Genomic DNA, 27,500 nt, shown 5'->3' on the forward strand with positions numbered 1-27,500 from the left:
AATTAAATGAACGGAGTGAACCCTCTTGTCAGTCACCCACAATCTTTGTCATTGTGAGTGGAGGCGGGACCGCTCGCTTCCGACGGCGACAGATCCCCGCCAGTCGCGACTCGCTAGTGAGAAGCACAGCAAGGTAACAAGAATTAGGAGAAAAGTAGGTGACTGCTAAGCTAAATGTCTCGTTGTGTTAGTATTTTGCCTTCAAACTGAATGAGCAAGATGAGCACGGCTAAATTAGCAAGCGTGCCCAATAGGTGGGTTGCAATCACGTGACCTATAGGGGCCCGTCCGGGCACTTCCAGGTTTCAGGCGATGGTCTAAGCCCCATCAGGGTCCCGTTTATTTACCTGCATCAGTGGACGTATTTTGAAAAGTTTAGAGGCAATTATACATGAAAAAATGTGATTAAATGGGATGATGTTGATTTTTACACACTTAAGATTTTTTTTTTTAATGATTTAAACCATTTATCATGACCAAAAGGTTACTGCTACTTCACCTCACTTGACCAGTACTCACGGTATTTGGAGAAGAAAAGATTGAAGGCACATCATGTCTTTACATCTGAGGGATCCAAAAATTAAACATTAATCTGTGAAAGACAAAGTTGGAGTGTTGGACCTATTCGGTAACGTATTTGATTGACATAACTAGAGATGTTCGATAATGGCTTTTTTGCCGATGTCCGATATTCCGATATTGTCCAACTTTTAATTACCGATTCCGATATCAACCGATACCGATACATACAGTCGTGGAATTAACACATTATTATGCCTAATTTTGTTGTGATGCCCCGCTGGATGCATTAAACAATGTAAAATTTCAAAGTAAAATTTCCAAAACAAATCAACTCATGTTATGGTAAAACATGCCAACATGGCACTGCCATATTTATTATTGAAGTCACAAAGTGCATTATTTTTTTTAACGGGCCTCAAAACAGCAGCTTGAAATTTGGAGGTTGAGGTGGGCGGGGTTGAGGTGGGGTGGTAGCGGGGGGGTGTATATTGTAGCTTCCCGGAAGAGTTAGTGCTGCAAGGGGTTCTGGGTGATTGTTCTGTTGTGTTTATGTTGTGTTACGGTGCGGATGTTCTCCCGAAATGTATTTGTCATTCTTGTTTGGTGTGGGTTCACAGTGTGGCGCATATTTGTAACAGTGTTAAAGTTCTTTATACGGCCACCCTCAGTGTGACCTGTATGGCTGTTGGCCAAGTATGCCTTGCATTCACTTGTGTGTGTGAAAAGCCGTAGCTATTATGTGATTGGGCCGGCACGCAAAGGCAGTGCCTTTAAGGTTTATTGGCGCTCTGTACTTCTCCCTACGTCCGTGTACCACTCCGTACAGCGGCGTTTGAAAAAGTCATAAATTTAACTTTTTGAAACCGATACCGATAATTTCCAATATTACATTTTAAAGCATTTATCGGCCGATAATATCGGCAGTCCGATAGGACATCTCTAGACATAACGAGTGCTGTGCTGCTATGATCGTGACACTAATGACAAAAAGGATACGTTTGTTTGCAGTTGATTTCCTGCTACAAGTATTAGTCTCATCTACAATACATGTCTGCAGTTGTCTTTATGATGTGAAGTTCATATTTAAGTCTCATTATTTAGCTAGACATGTCCCTGTTGTTCAACAATGTTGCTAGCGATATCAATATTTAGTTTATGCTGTTGAGTCTACGAGAGATTTATTCATCTAGTTTATTAATGCTATTAAGGATAGTTTCTTGAAGCTAATAAATAGCACCAAGGACGCTATTTTGAATAAAGCACTTGGCTTTCCTGCACAACAACAACAACTAAGCTTTTAGTTTTTGTTATGAAAATGGACAACGAAAAACAGTGGATTGGTCCAACAATCACAATATTTATTACTAGGACTTAATATGACGTTAGTTTATTTGCACAAGCAGGTCTTCGTAGTTATATTTAGACATAGCAACCACAAAGAAACACAAACTAATGTCATCTCTGGTCCTTTCTTTAAGTTTAATTCTGCTCTCAAACACTACTAATATAGTAGATAATAAACTGGATTGCATCACAGAAAGTTTCTCAAACAAATCAAATGTTCAAACAAACATTTTACAAAGTGATTGCTGCAGACACGAGCATGATCCGATTGTATTCCACAATATGATGGAAGTGATATTTTGAAGAGCCATTTCCTTCGACGTACTTTCATTTCTTCCCTGACTTTATTAACTTTATGAACCACTTCTTTCGGGACTCCATGAACTTCCCTATCTCTTTATTTGACTGACTGGAACACACAAGAACAGAACAGCAATACAAAATGTTCTGCTGAAACTCTGCTCTCACTCTCATTTGTTTTAATGCTACTCTCAAGCTGCTTGACCATCGTCTCAATTGAGCCGCAAAGAACAAAAAACAGATGTGACGTCATATGCAACTCTCCCATTTGTTGGAAAGTGATAGCAAAAAAATAAATAATACCCGACCAACTTTTTACAACTTGGGATATAACTGCACTTCAATAACTTCCTCATATATTGAAGTTTAATTTAAAGTTAATTCTTTTTTCTTTTTTTTGTGTACTTATTTAGGATTATTAAAAATGATTGACCTTCCAAATACAATGGTACACAAAAATCTAATGAGAAATAAACGTTTATTGTGTTTGTAAAGGTTACTTGCATTATACAGTATATATACAATTGTGGTCCAAAGTTTTCATACACTTGTAAAGGACATAATGTCATGGCTGTCTTGAGTTCCCAATAATTTCTACAACTCTTATTTTATTGTGATAGAGTGATTGGAGCACATACTTGTTGGTCACAAAAAACATTCATGAAGTTTGGTTCTTTTATGAATGTATTATATATATATATTTGTGTGTGTGTGTATGTATGTATATATATATATATATATATATATATATATATATATATATATATACATATATATTTGTGTGTGTATGTATGTATGTATATACTGTATATATATATATATATATAAAAATGTGTGTGTGTATGTGACTTCCTGTTCAGTGCAAAGTAAGCTTCAAAATAAAAAGCATGGCAGTATTAACCTGCATTCTATCGCAGTAATTAATAGAATATACTTATTCAATTTTTTCACTAAGAGGAACAGGTGAGATCGAAGTAGCGGTGCAAGACAGGATAACAGCACAAAACCGCTTTATCGTCACAGTAGTCAAGATATACAACGAAATTACTGCAGCAGCTCTGTTAATAAAAACATAACATATCATGAAAACACCTGAATCTAAATAGAAAATGCACACACAAAGGTTCAGTTTAGTGCAGTTCAGTTTATTTATTTATACAGCACATTTAAAAACAACCCCAGTTGGCCAAAGTGATGTACAGACATAAGAAAAGGGGCACATAGTGTCACATTTACATGGTAACAGGTAAATGTAAAGGTAGCAATGATTATTTTTGGTTATGTCGACACCAGTCAGCCAGACTGATGGGCGTCGACGTAGGCGGGTTCCATTGTAGTATGCCATTTGACAACAATCATTTCCTCCAGGATCAGAAAATAACCCTCCTTACCAAACCTTTATATTGTCATACATTATACATTTTGCCAGGCTACCTTTGATGTATTTATGTATCTTAGCATGTTAACATCTTGGCTAAGAGTTGACTCGTCATGGAGACAGACTAATGTCCACATCAGTTTAGGATTATCAATCCTTTAAACCCGCAAACAATGGCTTAAGTGCTAATCGGTTCCAGGTGGATCCGAGTCCATATTACGACGCCTGTGTGAGGGACTCATGTGCTTGTGACACCGGCGGCGACTGTGAGTGTTTCTGCACGGCGGTGGCGGCCTACGCCTCAGCTTGCAACCAGGCCGCAGCGTGCGTCTCATGGAGAACCCCCAAACTGTGCCGTAAGCGTTCTGACACGTCACTACACAGCGTGGTCCTGAGGTCGTAATGCAAGTAGACGCTAACGGCCGAGCTGGGTGTTCTCTCTCTCTCTCTCTCTCTCTCTCAGCCGTTTTCTGTGATTACTACAACGCCCCTGCTGCCTGCGAGTGGCACTACAAGCCCTGTGGAGCAGACTGCATGAAGACGTGTAGGAATCCTTCTGGGAACTGCTCCGACCTCATCACCGGCCTGGAAGGTAGAGTCCAGCATTTTACACAACGGGGACACACCTTTAATAAACTCCTGTTTCTTTCTATATCCTCACTAAAAAAATATTTCTAAATGATAAAACTCTAAATTAGGGGTGCCCACACTTTTTCTGCAGGCGAGCTACTTTTCAGCTGACCAAGTCGAGGGGATCTACCTCATTCATATATATATATATATGGTAACTTGTTTAGTATGGGTGTGACAGACTTCCTCTGTCCGGGTTCCACTGACCACCAAAGAGGGACATGACGGCGAGCAGATTGCGACTTTGCTTTATTATTTCAATAAATCTGAGTCTTCTTTCGTCGGGTCGCTTTTCATCTCCGGCTCCACCTGCTCGCTCTTCCACTTGCTTTTCAGCACCGCGTCTTCATCGCTCTCGCTCTGCACGTTTTGGTTTCTCTCCTCTTTCCGCTTCCTCGTCCTCTTCTGCTGCCGCCCTTTTATACATTGAGAGGAGATTACTGGATTGTGCCCACCTGGGCGATCCACGCACCTGACGTTCATCTCGGCGCCGCTGGTCCGCCGGCCACGCCCCCTCGCCGCCATCTCAGAGTCGGCCCCGGCGTCCCCCGCCTCGCTGTCGGTCTGCTGCCACGCCTCCCCACAATGGGGAGCATATTTAAGTGACAAATACTTAATTTAGAGTTATTTGGACACTAGGGGAACATATAAGGGTTATGGTTTGGGTTAGGGTTACTAATAAGCAATAATTCTGAGGTTATTGAAGGAACACTCTTAGTTAATGGCTTACTGGTTGTATAATAAGGCCATGCAGAATAAGGCATTAATAAGTACTTAATAATGACTAATTAAGAGTCATTATGTTACTAATTAGCATGTTAACAAGCAACTAATTAATGGTGAATATGTTCCCCATACTAGGGTGTTACCATATATATATATATATATATATATATATATATATATATATATATATATATATATATATATATATATATATATATATAAATATATTTATATATATATATATATATATAAATATATATATATATATATATATATATATATATATATATATATATATATATATATATATATATATGTGTGTGTGTGTATGTTATATATATATATATATATATATATATATATATATATATATATATATATATATATATATATATATATATATATATATATATATATATATATATATATATATATATATATATATATATATATATATATATATATATATATATATATATATATATATATATGTGTGTGTGTATGTTCCCCATACTAGGGTGTTACCATATATATATATATATATATATATATATATATATATATATATATATATATATATATATATATATATATATATATATATATATATATATATATATATATATATGTATATATATATATATATATATGTGTGTGTGGGAAAAAAATCACAAGACTATTTCATCTCTACAGGCCTGTTTCATGAGGGTTTCCTCAATCATCAGGAGATTTTTTTTTTTTTGGTTGAAAAAAATCTCCTGATGATTGAGGAAACCCTCATGAAACAGGCCTGTAGAGATGAAATGGTCTTGTGATTTTTTCCCACACACACATATTGCGCTCTACCACGGTATCGAGCACTATTTTTTTTTTGGATAATCTAATTAAGACATATATATATATATATATATATATATATATATATATATATATATATATATATATATATATATATATATATATATATATATATATATATACTGTACGTATATAATTATATTTATTTATTTATGAAAGATACATTTTCGTTAACAAGTTAAAGGTGTTTAATGATAATACAAGCATGTTTAACACATATAAATTCCTTTCTTTCATGAAGACAAGAATATAAATTGGTGTATTACCTGATTCTGATGACTTGCATTGATTGGAATCAGACAGTAGTGCTGATAACGTCCGCATTTTCAAACGGAGGAGAAAAAAAGTCCTCCTTTCTGCATGAAAGTGGTTGGTTTTTGGCATCCTATTTGTCTAGCTTCCATACTCGTTTTTAGACACTTTACAAGGAATACATTGGCGGCAAACTCCGTAGCTTGCTAGCTTGGGCACGCCAGCTTTCTGAGACTCTTATTTTGTTAGCGCAGGCAGGATGAAGCAGCTCTTTTATTGTGACGATGGGTACCGTGCAGTCGGTCTTTAGAGTTTTGACGGCAGGTACGGCGCGAGAGTCTGTTGAAGAAAAAAAAAGTGTTTCTCGCCTTCCTGTCGGTCATTTTTTCTTAATAATGAGCTCGCAGCAGCCAGCGTCATAATGAAGATTGATGATCGCTAACTTTTACGTCTATTTTTTTTATTCCCAGGTCAATTTCTTTTGGCTCACTGATTGGCAGGTCCTCCTGCCCTCGTCGTCAAATGTGTTTTTTGTCTCCTTTAACATTTGGGTGCAAGGGAGGAGCCAAATGCCTCATTTTGTTTACATCAGACAAAAATATGTTGTGTTATTTTGTTCAAGGTTGTTATCCACAATGTCCTCCGAGTGAACCGTACTTTGATGAAGACACCATGTCATGTGTGCCCTGGAAGCAGTGTGGTTGCTATGACGACCAAGGTATCCATTACAGCATCTCAGAGGTGGTTCCTGCTAAAAGTTGTTACACTTGGTAAGTCTGTGTTTACACACACGCACACACACACACACACACGCACACACACACACAAACACACACACACACTTAATGTTTTGTCTGTGGATTGTCCATGAATTGTTTGTTATTATCAATGCACATAATTTCTAAATCAAATCTAAACATGCTGTTAACAAATGTGTATTTTCTTAAAGCTCCTGTACAATCTCCGGAATACAGTGTAGCTACAATGTAAACAGTAAGTATTTGAAATAGACTGTGTTCACATCATATGTAATTAATTTTGCTGATATTCTCTCACGGCAGCGTGCACATGCTTCATTAACGGCAAAACCTATGCCTATGGCGCCACCATCTACAACACCACGGATGGCCTGGGAAACTGCATCACGGCGACATGTGGAGTCAACAACACTATGAACAGGAACATGTATCCCTGCTTTACTACCATCAGCCCGCAAACAACACCCTTTACTTTCAGCACGGCTGAAAGGACTTCCGGTACGAATCAGACCTGCTAATATCTGAAGAATGAAGTAAAAAAAATTAAAAGTTGAATTATTGGTACTTGCTAGAGACGTTTGCTAGACTACGTTTCCCGATGCAGGGTCAGACAAAACTCCTCATACTGTACTTGCACATGTTGGAACTTGTCTGTCACCTGGATGATTTAAATGAACATGAAATATGTCAGGTCTTAAAAGATGATCAATCACTTATCAGTACTTTTGTTCATAACCTTGTTATTACAATTTGTACTCTTATTTCAGCAACCACAAAGGGAAGTACAACTGAACCAAGAGAAACAACCTCAAGCGGAACTACCAATATACCTGAAGAAACAAGCACCACAGAGAAGACAACAGAGTACGCAACAATCTCACCCATATTCACTATTAGCCCGACAACCACTTCTACCACAACACAAGGAGAAATTACAACTTTTGTACCAGGTAGCACATTAACTAGTGAAGCGACAGGAACAACATCCCAACCCTCTGTTAGTACCACAACAACCAAATTACCATCAACGTCCTCATTGGGAACAACCACTGGAAAAACCACAACAGCACAGATAACAACTGTACAAGGTGAGACAACACCACCTGGATTGACCACTGTCAAAACCACCGCCTCTACCACAACTACTCGAAAAACTACAACCATGATACCAGGTAGCACAACATTGACTCAAAATACAGGAACAACATCCCAGCCTTCTGTTAGTACTACAACAACTAAAATACCCTCAACAACCACATTGGGAACTACCACTGGGCCTGGAGAAACCACAAAAGCACAGAGAACAACTGTACAAGGTGAGACCACACCACCTGGTACAACAACCACCTCTACCACAACTCTTGGAAAAACTACAACCTCTGTACCAAGTAGCCAAACAAGTACTGAAAACACAGGAACGACATCTCAGCCTCCTGTTAGTACTACCACCAAAATAGTACCATCAACATCCTCATTGGGAGCTACCACTGCACCTGGAGAAACCACAACAGTGCAGGGAACAACTGTACAAGGTGAGACCACACCACCTGGTACAACAACCACCTCTACCACAACTGTTGGAAAAACTACAATCTCTGTACCAGGTAGCCAAACAACAATTACTGAAAACACAGGAACAACATCCCAACCCTCTGTTAGTACTACAACAACAAAAGTACCCTCAACAGCCACATTGGTAACTACTACTGGACCTGAAGAAATCACTACAGGACAGAGAACCACTGTACAAGGTGAGACCACACCACCTGGTACAACAACCACCTCAACCACAACTCTTGGAAAAACTACAACCTCTGTACCAAGTAGCCAAACAAGTACTGAAAACACAGGAACAACATCCCAACCCTCTGTTAGTACTACAACAACAAAAATACCATCAACATCCTCAATGGGAACTACCACTGCACCTGGAGAAACAACAACAGCACAGAGAACAACTGTAGAAGGGGAAACCACTCCGCCTGGTACAACAACCACCTCGACCACAACTCTTGGAAAAACTACAACCTCTGTACCAAGTAGCCAAACAACAATTACTGAAAACACAGGAACAACATCCCAACCGTCTGTTAGTACTACAACAACAAAAATACCATTAACATCCTCATTGGGAACTACCACTGCACCTGGAGAAACCACAACAGCACAGAGAACCACTGTGCAAGGTGAGACAACACCACCTGAATTCACCACTGGTACAACCATCAGCTCTACTACATCTCTTGGAAAAACTACAACCTCTGTACCAGGTAGCCAAACAACAAGTACCGAAAATACAGGAACAACATTCCAACCCTCTGTTAGTACTATAACAACAAAAATACCAACAACATCCTCATTGGGAACTACCACTGCACCTGGAGAAACCACAACAGCACAGAGAACAACTGCACAAGGTGAGACAACACCACCTGAATTCACCACTGGCACAACCACCAGCTCTACCACAACTCTTGGAAAAACTACAATCTCTGTACCAGGTAGCCAAACAACAATTACTGAAAACACAGGAACAACATCCCAACCCTCTGTTAGTACTACAACAACAAAAGTACCCTCAACAGCCACATTGGTAACTACTACTGGACCTGAAGAAACCACTACAGGACAGAGAACCACTGTACAAGGTGAGACCACACCACCTGGTACAACAACCACTTCAACCACAACTCTTGGAAAAACTACAACCTCTGTACCAAGTAGCCAAACAAGTACTGAAAACACAGGAACAACATCCCAACCCTCGGTTAGTACTACAACAACAAAAATACCATCAACATCCTCAATGGGAACTACCACTGCACCTGGAGAAACCACAACAGCACAGAGAACAACTGTAGAAGGGGAAACCACTCCGCCTGGTACAAAAACCACCTCGACCACAACTCTTGGAAAAACTACAACCTCTGTACCAAGTAGCCAAACAACAATTACTGAAAACACAGGAACAACATCCCAACCGTCTGTTAGTACTACAACAACAAAAATACCATCAACATCCTCATTGGGAACTACCACTGCACCTGGAGAAACCACAACAGCACAGAGAACCACTGTACAGGATAAGACCACACCACCTGGTACAACAACCAGCTCGACCACAACTATTGGAAAAACTACAACCTCTGTACCAGGTAGCCAAACAACAATTACTGAAAACACAGGAACAACATCCCAACCCTCTGTTAGTACTATAACAACAAAAATACCATCAACATCCTCATTGGGAACTACCACTGCACCAGTAGAAACCACAACAGCACAGAGAACCACTGTACAAGGTGAGACAACACCCCCTGAATTCACCACTGGCACAACCACCAGCTCTACCACAACTCTTGGAAAAACTACAACCTCTGTGCCAGGTAGCCAAACAACAATTACTGAAAACAAAGGAACAACATCCCAACCCTCTGTTAGTACTACAACAACAAAAATACCATCAACATCCTCATTGGGAACTACCACTGCACCTGGAGAAACCACAACAGCACAGAGAACCACTGTACAAGGTGAGACCACACCACCTGGTACAACAACCACCTCGACCACAACTATTGGAAAAACTACAACCTCTGTACCGGGTAGCCAAACAACAATTACTGAAAACACAGGAACAACATCCCAACCCTCTGTTAGTACTACAACGACAAAAATACCATCAACGTCCTCATTGACAACTACCACTGGACCTGGAGAAACCACAACAGCACAGAGAACAACTGTACAAGGTGGGACAACACCACCTGGATTCACCACCGGCACAACAACCAGATCTACCACAACTCTTGGAAAAACTACAACCTCTGTACCAGGTAGTCAAACAACAATTACTGAAAACACAGGAACAACATCCCAACCCTCTGTTAGTACTACAACAACAAAAATACCATCAACATCCTCATTGGGAACTACCACTGCACCTGGAGAAACCACAACAGCACAGAGAACCACTGTACAAGGTGAGACCACACCACCTGATACAACAACCACCTCGACCACAACTCTTGGAAAAACTACAACCTCTGTACCAGGTAGCCAAACAACAATTACTGAAAACACAGGAACAACATCCCAACCCTCTGTTAGTACTACAACAACAAAAATACCATCAACATCCTCATTGACAACTACCACTGCACCTGAAGAAACCACAACAGCACAGAGAACCACTGTACAAGGTGAGACAACACCACCTGAATTCACCACTGGCACAACCACCAGCTCTACCACAACTCTTGTAAAAACTACAACCTCTGTACCAGGTAGCCAAACAACAATTACTGAAAACACAGGAACAACATCCCAGCCCTCTGTTAGTACTACAACAACAAAAATACCATCAACATCCTCATTGGGAACTACCACTGCCCCTGGAGAAACCACAACAGCACAGAGAACCACTGTACAAGGTGAGACCACACCACCTGGTACAACAACCACCTCGACCACAACGCTTGGAAAAACTACAACCTCTGTACCGGGTAGCCAAACAACAAGTACTGAAAACACAGGAACAACATCCGAACCCTCTGTTAGTACTACAACAACAAAATTACCATCAACATCCTCATTGGGAACTACCACTGCACCTGGAGAAACCACAACAGCACAGAGAACCACTGTACAAGGTGAGACCACACCACCTGATACAACAACCACCTCGACCACAACTCTTGGAAAAACTACAACCTCTGTACCAGGTAGCCAAACAACAATTACTGAAAACACAGGAACAACATCCCAACCCTCTGTTAGTACTACAACAACAAAAATACCATCAACATCCTCATTGACAACTACCACTGCACCTGAAGAAACCACAACAGCACAGAGAACCACTGTACAAGGTGAGACAACACCACCTGAATTCACCACTGGCACAACCACCAGCTCTACCACAACTCTTGTAAAAACTACAACATCTGTACCAGGTAGCCAAACAACAATTACTGAAAACACAGGAACAACATCCCAGCCCTCTGTTAGTACTACAACAACAAAAATACCATCAACATCCTCATTGGGAACTACCACTGCCCCTGGAGAAACGACAACAGCACAGAGAACCACTGTACAAGGTGAGACCACACCACCTGGTACAACAACCACCTCGACCACAACGCTTGGAAAAACTACAACCTCTGTACCGGGTAGCCAAACAACAATTACTGAAAACACAGGAACAACATCCGAACCCTCTGTTAGTACTACAACAACAAAATTACCATCAACATCCTCATTGGGAACTACCACTGCACCTGGAGAAACCACAACAGCACAGAGAACCACTGTACAAGGTGAGACCACACCACCTGATACAACAACCACCTCGACCACAACTCTTGGAAAAACTACAACCTCTGTACCAGGTAGCCAAACAACAATTACTGAAAACACAGGAACAACATCCCAACCCTCTGTTAGTACTACAACAACAAAAATACCATCAACATCCTCATTGACAACTACCACTGCACCTGAAGAAACCACAACAGCACAGAGAACCACTGTACAAGGTGAGACAACACCACCTGAATTCACCACTGGCACAACCACCAGCTCTACCACAACTCTTGTAAAAACTACAACCTCTGTACCAGGTAGCCAAACAACAATTACTGAAAACACAGGAACAACATCCCAGCCCTCTGTTAGTACTACAACAACAAAAATACCATCAACATCCTCATTGGGAACTACCACTGCCCCTGGAGAAACCACAACAGCACAGAGAACCACTGTACAAGGTGAGACCACACCACCTGGTACAACAACCACCTCGACCACAACGCTTGGAAAAACTACAACCTCTGTACCGGGTAGCCAAACAACAATTACTGAAAACACAGGAACAACATCCGAACCCTCTGTTAGTACTACAACAACAAAATTACCATCAACATCCTTATTGACAACTACCACTGGACCTGGAGAAACCACAACAGCACAGAGAACAACTGTACAAGGTGGGACAACACCACCTGGATTCACCACCGGCACAACAACCAGATCTACCACAACTCTTGGAAAAACTACAACCTCTGTACCAGGTAGCCAAACAACAATTACTGAAAACACAGGAACAACATCCCAATCCTCTGTTAGTACTACAACAACAAAAATACCATCAACATCCTCATTGGGAACTACCACTGCAGCTGGAGAAACCACAACAGCACAGAGAACAACTGTACAAGGTGAGACCACACCACCTGGTACAACAACCACCTCGACCACAACTCTTGGAAAAACTACAACCTCTGCATCAGGTAGCCAAACAACAAGTACTGAAAACTCGGGAACATCCCAACACTCTGTTAGTACTACAACAACAAAAATACCATCAACATCCTCATTGGGAACTACTGCTGCACCTGGAGAAACCACAACAGCACAGAGCACAACTGTGCAAGGTGAGACAACCTCACCTGGATTCACCACCGGCACAACCACCAGCTCTTCCACAACCCTTGGAAAACCTACATCCTCTGTACCAGGTAGCCAAACAACAATTACTGAAAACCCAGGAACAACATCCCAACCCTCTGTTAGTACCACAACTACTAAAGTACCATCAACATCCTCATTGGAAACTACCACTGGACCGGGAGAAACCACTACAGCAGAGAGAACAACTCCTGAATTTACCACCGCCACATCAACCACTTCTACCACTACACTTCACAAAGCTACAACCTCTCTACCAGGTAGCACAGCAACAACTACAGAACATTTGGGAACAACATCCCAACCCTTTGTGAACACCACAACTACCAAAATACCATCGACCACTGAAGGTGTTGTCACTGGAGGACCACTAACAACAGTTGTGATTACACAACCTTCAGTTTTGACCTCAACTATTTTGACTCCAGCAAGTGTTTTGGGCACTACAGTTATCAGACCAATAACTCAAACATTTCCTGGTAGTTCAACTGTGTACACCAGTAATTCAGTCAGTACTGGTCAAGCTGTAACGACAGCTTCTACTTCTCCATCTTCCACTACGTGTTCCTGCTTTTTCGATGGAAAAACATACAGTCCGGGTAAGTGACGTTTACTTAACCTTTTCATATCCATCACATTTGCTGTTATTTTAAAATAAAATTTGCATGCTTGCTTCTCTTTTGCAGGTGACATTGTGTACAATGTAACAAATGGTTTCGGTCGGTGTTTTGTTACATTTTGCAACACAACCTGTAGAGTTGTGTCCCAATCCAGTTTGTGTCCAACATCGATACCCGGCACGACCGCACGGTCTACCACCTCAGAGTCCATTTCAACAACACACATGTCCCCATCCACAGCCACCCTGGACTGCACTCTTGTGTCTCCACCAAGACGGGTGAGCTCAAACCTGACCTACTGTATGACAAATACAAAAGAGCGGAAGTGCTGCATCTCACCAGTAATGTGTTGTCGCCTCACAGAATGGAGAGTTCTGGATTGTCGACAACTGCACCACAGCTTCGTGCAGAAATGGCGTGGTCACGGAGTACCCAAAAATCTGTCCGGTGCCACAAGCACTCACCTGTGTCAATGGACGTAAAGCCACCAAGGTCTCTGATTCCGAAGGATGCTGCTACCACCTTGAATGTCAATGTAAGTCTACATGTACAGGAGGTCCTCTTGTCATCGTTTGAGTTTCATTCCAACAATGAAGCTTTAGTGTCATTTTCCAACTATCCTTAAATTGATACCTACGCCACACGTGAATACAGTAATAAAATGATTAATACACAAGCTAAATAGAATAAAAGAGAGAACGATTCCTTACTTGCGGTTTTCTAGACCAGTGGTTCTCAACCTTTTTTCAGTGATGTACCCCCTGTGAATATTTTTTTAATTCAAGTACCCCCTAATCAGAGCAAATAATTTTTGGTTGAAAAAAAAAGAGATAAAGAAGTAAAATACAGCACTATGTCATCAGTTTCTGATTTATTAAACTGTATAACAGTGCAAAATATTGCTCATTTGTAGTGGTCTTTCTTGAACTATTTGGAAAAAAAGATACAAAAATAACTAAAAACTTTTTGAAAAATAAACAAGTGATTCAATTATAAATTAAGATTTCTACACATAGAAGTAATCATCAACTTAAAGTGCCCTCTTTGGGGATTGTAATAGAGATCCATCTGGATTCATGAACTTCATTCTAAACATCAATATTTACGGAACATGTCCACAAAAAATCTAGCTGTCAACACTGAATATTGCATTGTTGCATTTCTTTTCACAGTTCTTTTTGACAGACATTTAAAAAAAAAAATCTGACGTACCCCTTGGCATACCTTCAAGTACCCCCAGGGGTACGCGTACCCCCATTTGAGAACCACTGTTCCAGACCACTATGCTGCTTAGTTATCGCTGTTCATTTCACAGAAGCAAATCCTTGCACATGTACAACGTTTGGGGACGACGTGGCTCGGTTGGTGGAGCGGCCGTGCCAGCAACTTTCGGGTTCCGGGTTCGATTCCAGCTTCCGCCATCCCAGTCACTGCCGTTGTGTCGTTGGGGAAGACACGTTACCCTTGCTCCCAGTGCCACCCACAATGGTTTAAATGTAGCTTAAACATAGATACTGGGTTTCACTGTGTCAAGCGCTTTGAGTCTCTAGAGAAAAAGCGCTATATAAATATACACTACCGTTTAAAAGTTTGGGGTCACCCAAACAATTTTGTGGAATAGCCTTCATTTCTAAGAACAAGAATAGACTGTCGAGTTTCAGATGAAGGTTCTCTTTTTCTGGCCATTTTGAGTGTTTAATTGACCCCACAAATGTGATGCTCCAGAAACTCAATCTTCTCAAAGGAAGGTCAGTTTTGTAGCTTCTGTAACGAGCTAAACTGTTTTCAGATGTGTGAATATGATTGCACAAGGGTTTTCTAATCATCAATTAGCCTTCTAAGCCAATGAGCAAACACATTGTACCATTAGAACACTGGAGTGATAGTTGCTGGAAATGGGCCTCTATACACCTATGTAGATATTGCACCAAAAACCAGACATTTGCAGCTAGAATAGTCATTTACCACATTAGCAATGTAAAGAGTGTATTTCTTTAAAGTTAAGACTAGTTTAAAGTTATCTTCATTGAAAAGTACAGTGTTTTTCCTTCAAAAATAAGGACATTTCAATTTTGAACGGTAATGTACTTCACTTAAAGGGGAATTTTTTGGAATTTTGCCTATCGTTCACAGTCATTATGAAAGACATGATGACTGATTTTTATTTTTTTTAATGTATTCTAACTCGTAAATAAAAGTCCACCTACACTGGAACCTGTATTCCGCCCATAAAACACAATAAATACCCACCCAAAAACCACCATCAATACTCCATTTAAATTGGGCGTGGTGGGTAGAGCAGCCGTGCCAGAAACTTGAGGGTTGCAGGTTCGCTCCCCGCCTCTTGCCATCCAAATCACTGCCGTTGTGTCCTTGGGCAGGACACTTCACCCTTGCCCCCAGTATCGCTCACACTGGTGAATGAATGAATGATGTGTGGTGGTCGTAAGGGCCGTAGGCACAAACTGGCAGCCATGCTTCCGTCAGTCTACACCAGGGCAGCTGTGGCTACAAGTGTAGCTTACCACCACCAGGTGTGAATGTGGAGTGAATGAATGATGGGTTCCCACTTCTCTGTGTAGCGCTTTGAGTGTCTAGAAAAGCGCTATATAAATCTAATCCATTATTATTATTATTACTACAGTTCGCGACTTGAATATTAACTAAGTATTAGTTATATTGTTATTATAAGCACTAACGCAGACAAACTATTTATAGCAGCACTGTGATCACTAGTTTATGCGACTATATTGACATAATCGGGCGGTGAGTTGTTCCTCACCTGGGTGCTCGTGAAAGTTTATTGTCGGTCATAAATCATGCCTCTCACCTTAATAGAAGAAGGATTAGGACATAATCGGAAAAGTTGGTACACTTTGACCACGAAAAGACACCCCCATTACCTCACAAGGATTATCAGTCATTCTTCATCCAAACGCATCCTAGCAGACATTGTACAGTAAGTGATGTGTTATCATGTTTTGTTGGCTCTCATGAAGTCTGCTATGTCCTTCTGCTACATGGTCTTGTGCCGCAGGCGTGTGCAGCGTCTGGGGCGGTTCCCACTACATGACGTTTGACGGGAAGTCATTCAGTTTCCCAAAGAACTGCTCCTACTACCTGGTGAAAGAGATCATCGCCAAGCATGAGCTGACAGTGGCGGTCATCAAGCATCAATGTGATCCCTTCGACGGCGCGCTTTGTATTCAGGCTCTGAACATCACCTACAAATCCCATCATGTGCTCCTGATTCAGAGGAAGACTTTGGGAAGTGTCAGCAATGCGGTAAAGATTGAAACTAAGCGACTCGCGGGGATAATACAATTCTGCACTCCCCATGACATCTTTTTACTACTCCAGGTATATGTGAACCAAAAACGCATATATCCCGCTTGGAGCAATTCAGTGCTGCACATCACCAGCACGGACTTGGTGATTACACTGGGGATACCAGAGATCCAGAGCCATGTGGTCTTCACAGGCTCGTCTTTCACCATCCACCTGCCCAACTCCCTCTTTGGTGGCAACACTGAGGGACAGTGTGGTGAGTCCTGATGGACTCGGACCTTCAAGGTCTCAAATAATAACGTGACCAAACCTCGTCTTCTAGGGACGTGCGACAACTACCAGGCCAACGACTGCCGCTCCCCCAACGGCCAGGGGCAGCACTGCTACGACTCTGCCGACAGTTGGCTTGTCCCGGGAACGCCCTGTGTTACCCCCACCGGCTCGCCAGTTACCACGAAAACAACCACGTCCACGCCTTTGCCCTCACCCACAGAGGCTGTTTGCAAACCCGCCATCTGTGACCTGATCACCAGCAGGTAAGGCCACTGCACTCACATTAGAACTTTTAAGAAATGCCGCTGGAAGTAAGGTCTGGGTGTGGCTGAGCCACTCAAAGTATTCACTTCAGTTTTAACCATCCATCCATTTTCTACCGCTTGTCCAGTTCGGGGTCGCAGGGGGTGCTGGAGCCTATCTCAGCTGCAGTCAGGCGGAAGGCGGGGTGCACCCTGGACAAGTCGCCACCTCGTTACAGGGCCAACACAGATAGACAGACAACATTCACACTCACATTCACACACTAAGGCCAACTTAAATCAATCAATCAATCAATCAATTCCTTTATTGTCATTGTCATAATAACACTTAAGTCATACATATCAACGGGATTTTGTTTGAGCTTTGTCCAGCGGCATAGAAACTGCATTGAAGTGCAGGTTGACCATAGTTTACTGTTTAGCATTGTCAGGAAGATGGCGAATAGAGGGGCGTAGGGGTGGGAACAGTCAGATGTCTAATGGGTGTTACGTTGATGTTGCAGCAATGCAATGTCCAGAGCACAATTATTGAGGTGGTGAAGAGTGAGGTAATAAGATGGTCCGGGGCAGCAAAGGGGCAGGCTGTTCATTTAGCAGTCTCACAGCCTGGGGATACAGACTGTGAGACATTCTGGTGGTCCTGGCGCGAATCGATCTATACCTCCTACCAAAGGGTAGCAGGTTGAAGAGGCCATGTGCTGGGTGGTATCTGTCCTTCAGGTTGTTGTGTACTCGCTTTAGGCAGCGAGTTGTGTACATGGCACTCATCTCTGGGAGTATCGTCCTTGTAATTTCCCCCGCCGTTTTAACCACTCGCTGGAGGGCCTGTTGGTTTGCTTTAGTGTTGCCAATCAACAGGTGCATGTTTTTGGGGGTGGGGGGAAGCCGGAGTACCCGGAGGGAACCCGCGCAGTCACGGGGGGAACATGCAAACTCCACACAGAAAGATCGCCCGGGATTAAACTCAGGACCTTCGTATTGCGAGACACTTGCACTGACCCCTGTGCCACATGCTGCCCCAGTTTTAACCAAGTAAATACATTTTGTAACTACTTCTACCGGCAGCTATAGTTGCCATGAGCTATAGTAGGCATCAGGTCAGGGGTGCCCAAACTTTTCCCATTGAGGCCCACAGACTGACAAATGAAAGATGCGGGGGGCAATTTGGTAGCTTTCACCTCCAAAACCAACACAATATATAGATTTTTTATATATATATATACACACACAGTATAATTTTGTTCAACCCAATGCAGCCCCTAAGTCAAAAAGTTTGGGGACCCCTGGTGTAGGGCTTCTTGTAGCTGATGATTTCTATGCTAGGGTGTAGTGTTGTTTAGGTGTAAACAATCTGCAGAATTTGGAGCTCATGTGAGAAACAAGTGTTGTCCTCAAACCGTTCCTGTCAGCGTCCACTTGGGGGCGCTGGTAGACAGCAAGTTTTGGTCCGCTTGTCGTCCGAATGTTCCAACGCTGATGTTCTTCTGGCGACGTTTTGTCCTCTGCAGCGTTTTCGCGCCGTGCCACGCGCTCATACCTCCCGGACCTTTCGTGGCATCGTGTGTGTCTGACGTCTGCAACCACGCCAACGACTCCTGCTCCAGTTTGGAGGCGTACGCCACCCAGTGTTCCAGTGAGGGAATATGCGTGGATTGGAGGAACCACACTGGCGGCGAGTGCGGTGAGTAACACGAGTCATTCACATCCGAATCACGATTCTTATTCATTCCGATTAGGGATGACCGATAATATCGGACTGCTAAAATTATCGGCCGATAAAAGCTTTAAAATGTAATATCGGAAATTATCGGTATCGGTTTCAAAATGATCGGTATCGGTTTCAAAAAGTAAAATGTATGACTTTTTAAAACGCCGCTGTGTACATGGACGTAGGAAGAAGTACAGAGCGCCAATAAACCTTGAAGGCACTGCCTTTGTCTGCCGGCCCAGTCAAATAATATCTACGGCTTTCGACACACTCACAATTGAATGACAATTGCATACTTGGTCAACAGCCATACAGGTCACACTGAGGGTGGCCGTATAAACAACTTTAACACTGTTACAAATATGCGCCACACTGTGAACCCACACCAAACAAGAATGACAAACACATTTCGAGAGAACATCCGCACCGTAACACAACATGAACACAACAGCACAAATACCCAGAACCCCTTGCAGCACTAACTCTTCCGGGACGCTACAATATACACCCCCCGCTACCCCCTACCCCCTACCTCAACCCCCCCGCCCACCTCAACCTCCTAATGCTCTCTCAGGGAGAGCATGTCCCAAATTCCAAGCTGCTGTTTTGAGGCATGTTAAAAAAAAATAATGCACTTCGTGACTTCAATAAAAAATATGGCAGTGGCACTTTTTTCCATAACTTGAGTTGAAGTTGTTCTCTTATTTTGGAAAACCTTGTTACATTGTTTAATACATCCAGCGGGGCATCACAACAAAATTAGGCATAATAATGTGTTAATTCCACGACTGTATATATCGGTATCGGTGTCAATACGTGGTCCTTTGGGTGTTGTGTTTTCCCGGAATGCAAAGGAAAGTTGGCGCGGGCAAGGCGTGAATGTAAGTACATATTTATTTAAACACTAACAAACTACAAAAAAAAGGAAGCAAACAAAAGGCGCGCACAATGGCGGAGAACAAACTTGGCTAATGAAACAAAACTTGCACAAAGGCAGAAACTATGAACAATAAACAAAAACACTTACTGTGGCATGGCATGAAGCATGAACTATAATAAACAGGAATCTCATGGGTAGCAGAGGTAGTATGGGTGGATAGATAGGATAATGTCACCAGGACGATCAGCAAAAACAGACAGGCTTAAATAGCAGTGACATGTTTAGTGACAGGTGTGCGAGTGCAAAGCGTGAGACAGGTGCGTGACATGACAGGTGAAAACTAATGGGTTGCTATGGTGACAAAACAAACAAGAGTGCACAAAGAGTCCAAAAACAAAACCGAACATGACTAAAACAAAAACATGATCAACAGACATGACAATCGGTTGATATCGGTATCAGTAATTAAGAGTTGGACAATATCGGAATATTGAATATCGGCAAAAAAGCTATAATCAGACATCTCTAATGCCGATCCTAAATTAATTCATAATTTTCTAAAATGCATTAAATAAAATAAAATACAAATTATATATAAGAATCCATCCATCCATTTTTCTACCGCTTGTATCAATTCATAATAATATGTTTTTAGGCCATCGCCATGCAACCGGAAAGACCTTTTCTAACCTGTAACCTGTTCTGAAAAGTGTCATCATGATTATTATACCAAATATTCCATTGTGAGAGTCGGTTTGAACTGAGAATCGTGTTGAATCGATTCTGAATCGAATCGTTACCCCAGGAGTCCGATCGAATAGTTCGGTGCCCTAAGATTCAAACCCCTACTTGTCATTATTGCTATTGTTTTCCCCATGTCAGCAAAATCTCTCCTTGACAGATGTTGTGTGTCCACCCGACCAAGTCTTCGTGGCCTGTGGCCCCCTTGTGGAGCCAACATGTAATGACAGGTACTACGAACAAATGGACCCAGAAATGATCTGTTCCTCGCCATCATAAAAGACAATGTTCTAAAGTCACACTGTCTTTGGACAGTTTGTTGACGAGACACGAGCGTCCACAGGTGACCTCATCACATCTTGTGTCATCAGGTATAACCACCTGCATCGACCTCTGTCGGCCGCGGCGCCCAACAGGACGAAGGAGGGCTGCTTCTGTCCCGATGGCGCCATCTTGTTCAACAGCATCCACGACACCTGTGTCATTTTCTGCGGTAAGCCCGCGTTCTTCTTCGTCGTGGACTCAACCGCACGTCCCTCACCGCTTGTTCTTGTCTTTAAACGCCAGACTGCGTCGGACCGGACGGCAGACCCAAGCAGGTGCTGAGCCGCCATCATTCATGCAGAGGAGTCGAGTGCAACCTGTCTCTCTCTCTCACCAGCCCGGCGACAGGTGGACGAGCGACTGCAACACGTGTGAGTGCGACGCCGACTCCATGGGCATCCAGTGTGAGCCCGTCCAATGTCCGCCCGCTCGGAACCTGCAGTGCAACGAGGCCGGCCAGCAGCTCGTCAACAAGACGGACGGCTGCTGCACCACGCCGTCATGTGGTCAGTCACATGATCACGTCACACGCTCAAACCTTCCAACAATGATGAAACACTTGAAATGTCCTCAACAGAATGTAACAGCAACTTGTGCCCACCACCTCTGACTTGCTCACCGGGCTTCAAAGCCAACGCCACCAACGGCACCTGCTGCTTGTCCTACACCTGTGGTAAGTCACATCGTCGTCTTTTATTATGTTTTTCCCCAAAAAAGAAATATCAAGCCACTAGCACTTTTAATTTTGATGATCAACCGCAATACTTATATGAGACAAAAACACACGTCTTTTCCTTTTCTGCGCATTCTAGATAGTGAAAAACTGCTAGCACGAGGCAGCTAACAATGCATGTAATGAGGATTCACCTATACCAGGGGTCGGCAACCCAAAATGTTGAAAGAGCCATATTGGACCAAAAAAACAAAAACAAATCTGTCTGGAGCCGCAAAAAATCAAAAGCCATATTACATGTGTCATGAGATATAAATTTAATTAAGAGGACTTAAAGGAAACTAAATTAGCTCAAATATAGCTACAAATTAGGCATAATGATGCAATATGTACATATAGCTAGCCTAAATAGCATGTCAGCATCGATTAGCTTGCAGTCATGCAGTGACCAAATATGTCTGATTAGCACTTCACACAAGTCAATAACATCAACAAAACTCACCTTTGTGCACTCATGTACAACGTTAAAAGTGTGGTGGACAAAATGAGACAGAAAAAGAAGTGGCATAAAACACGTCCTAGAAAGTCGGAGAAAGTTATGCATGTAAACAGACTATACGGTGAGTTCAAGGACCGCCAAAATAAGTAGGACAAAATGGCGCTCGCCAAATACTTTAATCAGTGAAGCATATTTAATATAAACAGTGTGATTTATAACAATTACGGAGGTTTGTGTCATGTTTGTCCTCCTACAGAAACCATACTAAAACAAAAAAATGGATTTTTTTCCCCTCATCTTTTTCCATTCTTCATACATTTTTGAAAAATCCCCAGAGAGCCACTAGGGCGGCGCTAAAGAGCCGCATGCGGCTCTAGAGCCGCGGGTTGCCGACCCCCGACCTATACCATGCATACAGCCCTCTAAAAAAAACTCCCAACAATATTTTATATAACATAATTTTAGGGATATAAGCCACACCCACTAAATTTTAGAAGGAAAAAAATGTACCGTATTTTCCGGACTATAAGGCGCACTTAAAATCCTTTTTTTTTTCCTCAAAACTTATAACCAGGTGCGCCTAATGTGCGGAATAATTCTGGTTTTGCTTTACCGACCTCGAAGCAATTTTATTTGGTACATGGTGAAATGATAAGTGTGACCAGTAGATGGCAGTAACACATAAGAGATACATGTAGACTGCACTATGATGGCAATATGACTCAAGTAAACAACACCAACATTTTATATGTTCCATTGAAAATATAGAACATTACACACGGCGCTCAAAATCTATCAAAATGTTTTAGTACGACTTTGGTAAGCTCTGAAGCCGCACCGCATGATGTACTTCAACATTCGAGTATTATTATGGTGTGTGTATAAGGTAACACATACTATCTGACGTTTTGTTTCGCAAATATTATGCAAAAGCAACTTTTCTTACCTTCTAGTACCTGCCGATGTGTATTTGGGATCTGCATAAGTCCTGAAAATTTGCGCGCATCCGCCTTTGTAGTCCGTGCCGACACCGTAGTCGATAAGCTTCTTCTTTTTCTTCTTAGTACAACTTTGGAAAGCTATGAAGCATTAAACATACACGTATTATTATGGTGTGTGTATAAGGTAAGACATATTATCTGGCGTTTTGTTTTGCAATATTATGCAAAAGCAACTTTCCTTACCTTCTGGTACCTGCTGATCTGAATTTGGGATCTGCATAAATCCTGAAAAATTGCGCGCCTCCGCCTTTGTAGTCCGTCAATAAGCTTCTTCTTTTTCTCTATCTTCTTGTTATGGGACATTCATCCTCCGCTGTTGCCATTTGTAATATAAAGTAGTGTAAAGTTCTTACTTATATCTGTCAGTAAACTCGCCATGAAAGCGCTAAAACATACCGGTGTAGTGAGTTTACATTATTCACCCAAGGAACTTTAGTTATTACAGAGTTACGGTCGGACGTTTTTTTTCACGGGACACATTTCTGGCATTGTTGTTTCCGGATGAGGAGATGCTGCTCCGTTATTGATTGAAGTAAAGTCTGAATGTCATTAAAACAGTTAGCTCCATTTTTTGACACTTCTTCCATTCCCGTCCTTGCACGCTACACCGCTACAACAAAGCTGACGGGGAGAAGACGCGTCCGAAGGTGAGCCACGTAAATAAGAGCGCCCACAAAACGGCGCATCCGGAAGCGACTGTCAGAAAGCGGCTTGAAGATGATCTGTAAAATATAATCTATGCAACATTTTGACCAAAGAACCACCATTACATGTTATGTAGACCAGTGGTCCCCAACCACAGGTCCGCGGACCGATCCGGTCCGGGCCGCACCAGAAATTTAAAAAAAAAAAATAATAATATTTTATTTTATTTTTATTTTTTTAATTAAATCAACATAAAAAACACAATATATACATTATATATCAATATAGATCAATACAGTCTGCAGGGATACAGTCCGTAAGCACACATGATTGTATTTCTTTTTGAAAAAATAAAAATAAAAAATTACATTGAATAGTCATTTTCTATGCCCCGTTCAGCCTAACTCTGTCCCTATGTTTTCTTGTGTGTGTGTGTGTGTGTGTGTGTGTGTGTGTGTGTGTGTGTGTGTGTGTGTGTGTGTGTGTGTGTGTGTGTGTGTGTGTGTGTGTGTGTGTGTGCGTGTGTGTGTACAGAGCCTAAAGGTGTGTGTGTCTATGACTTGATGGAGTACAAGGTAAGCACACTCATGACTCAGGATGCATTTTCTACACACACATACAACAATTAATTGTTTTAATACTTTTTAGTACTATTTACTTTTTTATTTGATTAAACTATGCAATGTTTTTGGGTTTTTTTTCCAAACGTAGCGCTTTCTTTATGTAGAACACAGGTGTCAAACTTAAGGCCCAGGGGCCAGATGTGGCCCACCACTTCATTTTATTTGGCCCTCGAAAGCCTGGAAATAATTTGAATCAATAAAGTACTGCAACTTTTCTTACTAAATGTATTCTTTCTTTCTGTTTTGGGAGGAAAAAAAAGTTATGTACTCCATGTAATCGCAAATGATGTTAACTTAAATATTGTCTAATTATGCCAAAAAATAAAACATTCAAACCATTTTTTAAATATAAATAAATTCTAATAATAATGATTTCAAAGCAAGTTATCCATCAAATTGTGCAATGTAAAAGTAGCAATAGATTTCATGGTTAAATTGTGAAATTTACTGTGGTTTTTACAGCATTTTTCTCTAAATGAAAAAAAAAACAGTACTTGTTTTACTGTAATAAACTGTGGTGTCGTTTTGGCATTTACAGTAATCCATCCATCCATCCATTTTCTACCGCGTATTCCCTTCGGGGTCGCGGGTGGCGCTGGAGCCTATCTCAGCTACAATCGGGCGGAAGGCGGGGTACACCCTGGACAAGTCGCCACCTCATCGCAGGGCCAACACAGATAGACAGTAATACACCGAAAAATCTACAGTTGTCGATTTGCGGTAAAAAAAAACAAAAAAAAAACTGGCAGCTCAGTTGCCAAAATTTTACTGTAAAATTTTAGTTTTTTTTATTTACAGTAAAAAAACATTAAAATTTTACAGTAAAATTCTGGCTTTTTTTTTTTTTTTTTACCATTATAACAGCAGTACTGTTTTTCCATTTACAGTAATACACACTATATTTTGAGGTAAAATTATTGCAACTTGCCATATTTTTTTTACATTTTACTAATAAAATGCATTAAAAATGGTGTAATAATAGTATTCAGTATTAGAAGCGGCCCTCTGGGGCCAAACATAACTGCGATGTGGCCCTCAGTGAAAACAACTTTGACATTTCTGATGTAGAATGTCTTGTAAATAAATGGTATTATTATTATTATTGTGTGTTCTTGCAGCCTGGCACCAAGATAGCAGCCTCCAAGCCAACAGCGCCTCCATCAGGAGCATCTGGAACTACACCGCAGCCTTTTACGGTGGGGCCGTGCCAGGACTGTTACTGTGGGAACGACACGGATCCCCGCACCGGACTGAACACCATCACGTGCACGCCCGTCGTGTGCGACACCAACTGCTCGGAGGTCAGCTGACCAGTAATTGCCAACTCTGGTCTTTTATCGCCCATCTTTTCTTTTTTTGGTAACCGCTTCTGGCTGTCCGCAGGGTTTCGACTACCGGCCCGGGGCGTCCCAGTGTTGCGGTGTGTGCGTGCAAACAAGCTGCCTCGCCGTCACGTCTGACAACACAACACACGTCATAGGGGTAAAACACACACACACACACGCACGGACTAGAAACACAACATTAAGGGGACGTCCAACTTGCAGGGTTCGTACTTAGACTTTAATGTTGTGTTTCCAAGGTTTGAAAAATGCTTGAATTTTGGGTGAAGTGCTTGTAAATGTTCATCATATTTCTCCGGCAGTCTGACTCAATAGGCTAATTATAAAATGGGAAAAAAATAAAATAAGTTTCCTTAGAAATGAAAGCTACACGCTTGATCTGTTGGCTTTGCACGAGCCCTTACATTAGGTTGTTGTCATGCCAGAGCCGTATATACGCCCCCAAGAGGACAGTGGTGGTGCTTCGGTCCATCATGCCGGGAGGTTGTCGTTTTAAAGGCCTACTGAAATTAGATTTTCTTATTCAAACGGGGATAGCAGATCCATTCTATGTGTCATCCTTGATCATTTCGCGATATTGCCATATTTTTGCTGAAAGGATTTAGTAGAGAACATCGACGATAAAGTTTGCAACTTTTGGTCGCTGATAAAAAAGCCTTGCCTGACGTCACAGGTTGTGGAGCTCCTCACATCTGCACATTGTTTTCAATCATGGACGCCAGCAGCGTGAGCGATTCGGACCGAGAAAGCGACGATTACCCCATTAATTTGAGCGAGAATGAAAGATTCGTAGATGAGGAAAGTGAGAGTGACGGATTAGAGGGCAGTGGAACCGATTCAGATAGGGAAGATGCTGTGAGATGGACCTGATATTCAGCTGGGAATGACTAAAACAGTAAATAAACACAAGACATACACTACCGTTCAAAAGTTTGGGGTCACCCAAACAATTTTGTGGAATAGCCTTCACTTCTAAGAACAAGAATAGACTGTCGAGTTTCAGATGAAAGTTCTCTTTTTCTGGCCATTTTGAGCGTTTAATTGACCCCACAAATGTGATGCTCCAGAAACTCAATCTGCTCAAAGGAAGGTCAGTTTTGTAGCTTCTGTAACGAGCTAAACTGTTTTCAGATGTGTGAACATGATTGCACAAGGGTTTTCTAATCATCAATTAGCCTTCTGAGCCAATGAACAAACACATTGTACCATTAGAACACCGGAGTGATAGTTGCTGGAAATGGGCCTCTATACACCTATGTAGATATTGCACCAAAAACCAGACATTTGCAGCTAGAATAGTCATTTACCACCTTAGCAATGTATAGAGTGTATTTCTTTAAAGTTAAGACTAGTTTAAAGTTATCTTCATTGAAAAGTACA

At 41.7% G+C, this 27,500-nt stretch overlaps 1 protein-coding gene across 1 annotated transcript in view; it reads left to right on the top strand.

Moving 5' to 3' along the window:
* Positions 1–27,500, top strand: part of LOC133641816 (mucin-2-like) — a 92,720-nt gene that overhangs the window by 60,439 nt on the left and 4,781 nt on the right. The window contains exons 24-46 of the mRNA XM_062035856.1: positions 3,744–3,900; positions 4,008–4,136; positions 6,633–6,780; positions 6,960–7,003; positions 7,072–7,266; positions 8,922–9,185; positions 10,971–11,219; positions 11,640–11,870; positions 12,309–13,838; positions 13,926–14,137; positions 14,223–14,394; positions 16,897–17,144; positions 17,220–17,403; positions 17,470–17,683; positions 19,192–19,364; positions 21,173–21,242; positions 21,384–21,505; positions 21,580–21,611; positions 21,674–21,842; positions 21,914–22,009; positions 24,689–24,729; positions 25,896–26,078; positions 26,161–26,259. Of these exons, the coding sequence (XP_061891840.1) occupies positions 3,744–3,900; positions 4,008–4,136; positions 6,633–6,780; positions 6,960–7,003; positions 7,072–7,266; positions 8,922–9,185; positions 10,971–11,219; positions 11,640–11,870; positions 12,309–13,838; positions 13,926–14,137; positions 14,223–14,394; positions 16,897–17,144; positions 17,220–17,403; positions 17,470–17,683; positions 19,192–19,364; positions 21,173–21,242; positions 21,384–21,505; positions 21,580–21,611; positions 21,674–21,842; positions 21,914–22,009; positions 24,689–24,729; positions 25,896–26,078; positions 26,161–26,259 (4,962 nt within the window). The remainder of the gene's footprint in view (positions 1–3,743; positions 3,901–4,007; positions 4,137–6,632; positions 6,781–6,959; positions 7,004–7,071; positions 7,267–8,921; positions 9,186–10,970; positions 11,220–11,639; positions 11,871–12,308; positions 13,839–13,925; positions 14,138–14,222; positions 14,395–16,896; positions 17,145–17,219; positions 17,404–17,469; positions 17,684–19,191; positions 19,365–21,172; positions 21,243–21,383; positions 21,506–21,579; positions 21,612–21,673; positions 21,843–21,913; positions 22,010–24,688; positions 24,730–25,895; positions 26,079–26,160; positions 26,260–27,500) is intronic.

This window comes from Entelurus aequoreus, linkage group LG02, assembly GCF_033978785.1.
Source record: "Entelurus aequoreus isolate RoL-2023_Sb linkage group LG02, RoL_Eaeq_v1.1, whole genome shotgun sequence".
NCBI classification, from domain to species: domain Eukaryota; kingdom Metazoa; phylum Chordata; class Actinopteri; order Syngnathiformes; family Syngnathidae; genus Entelurus; species Entelurus aequoreus.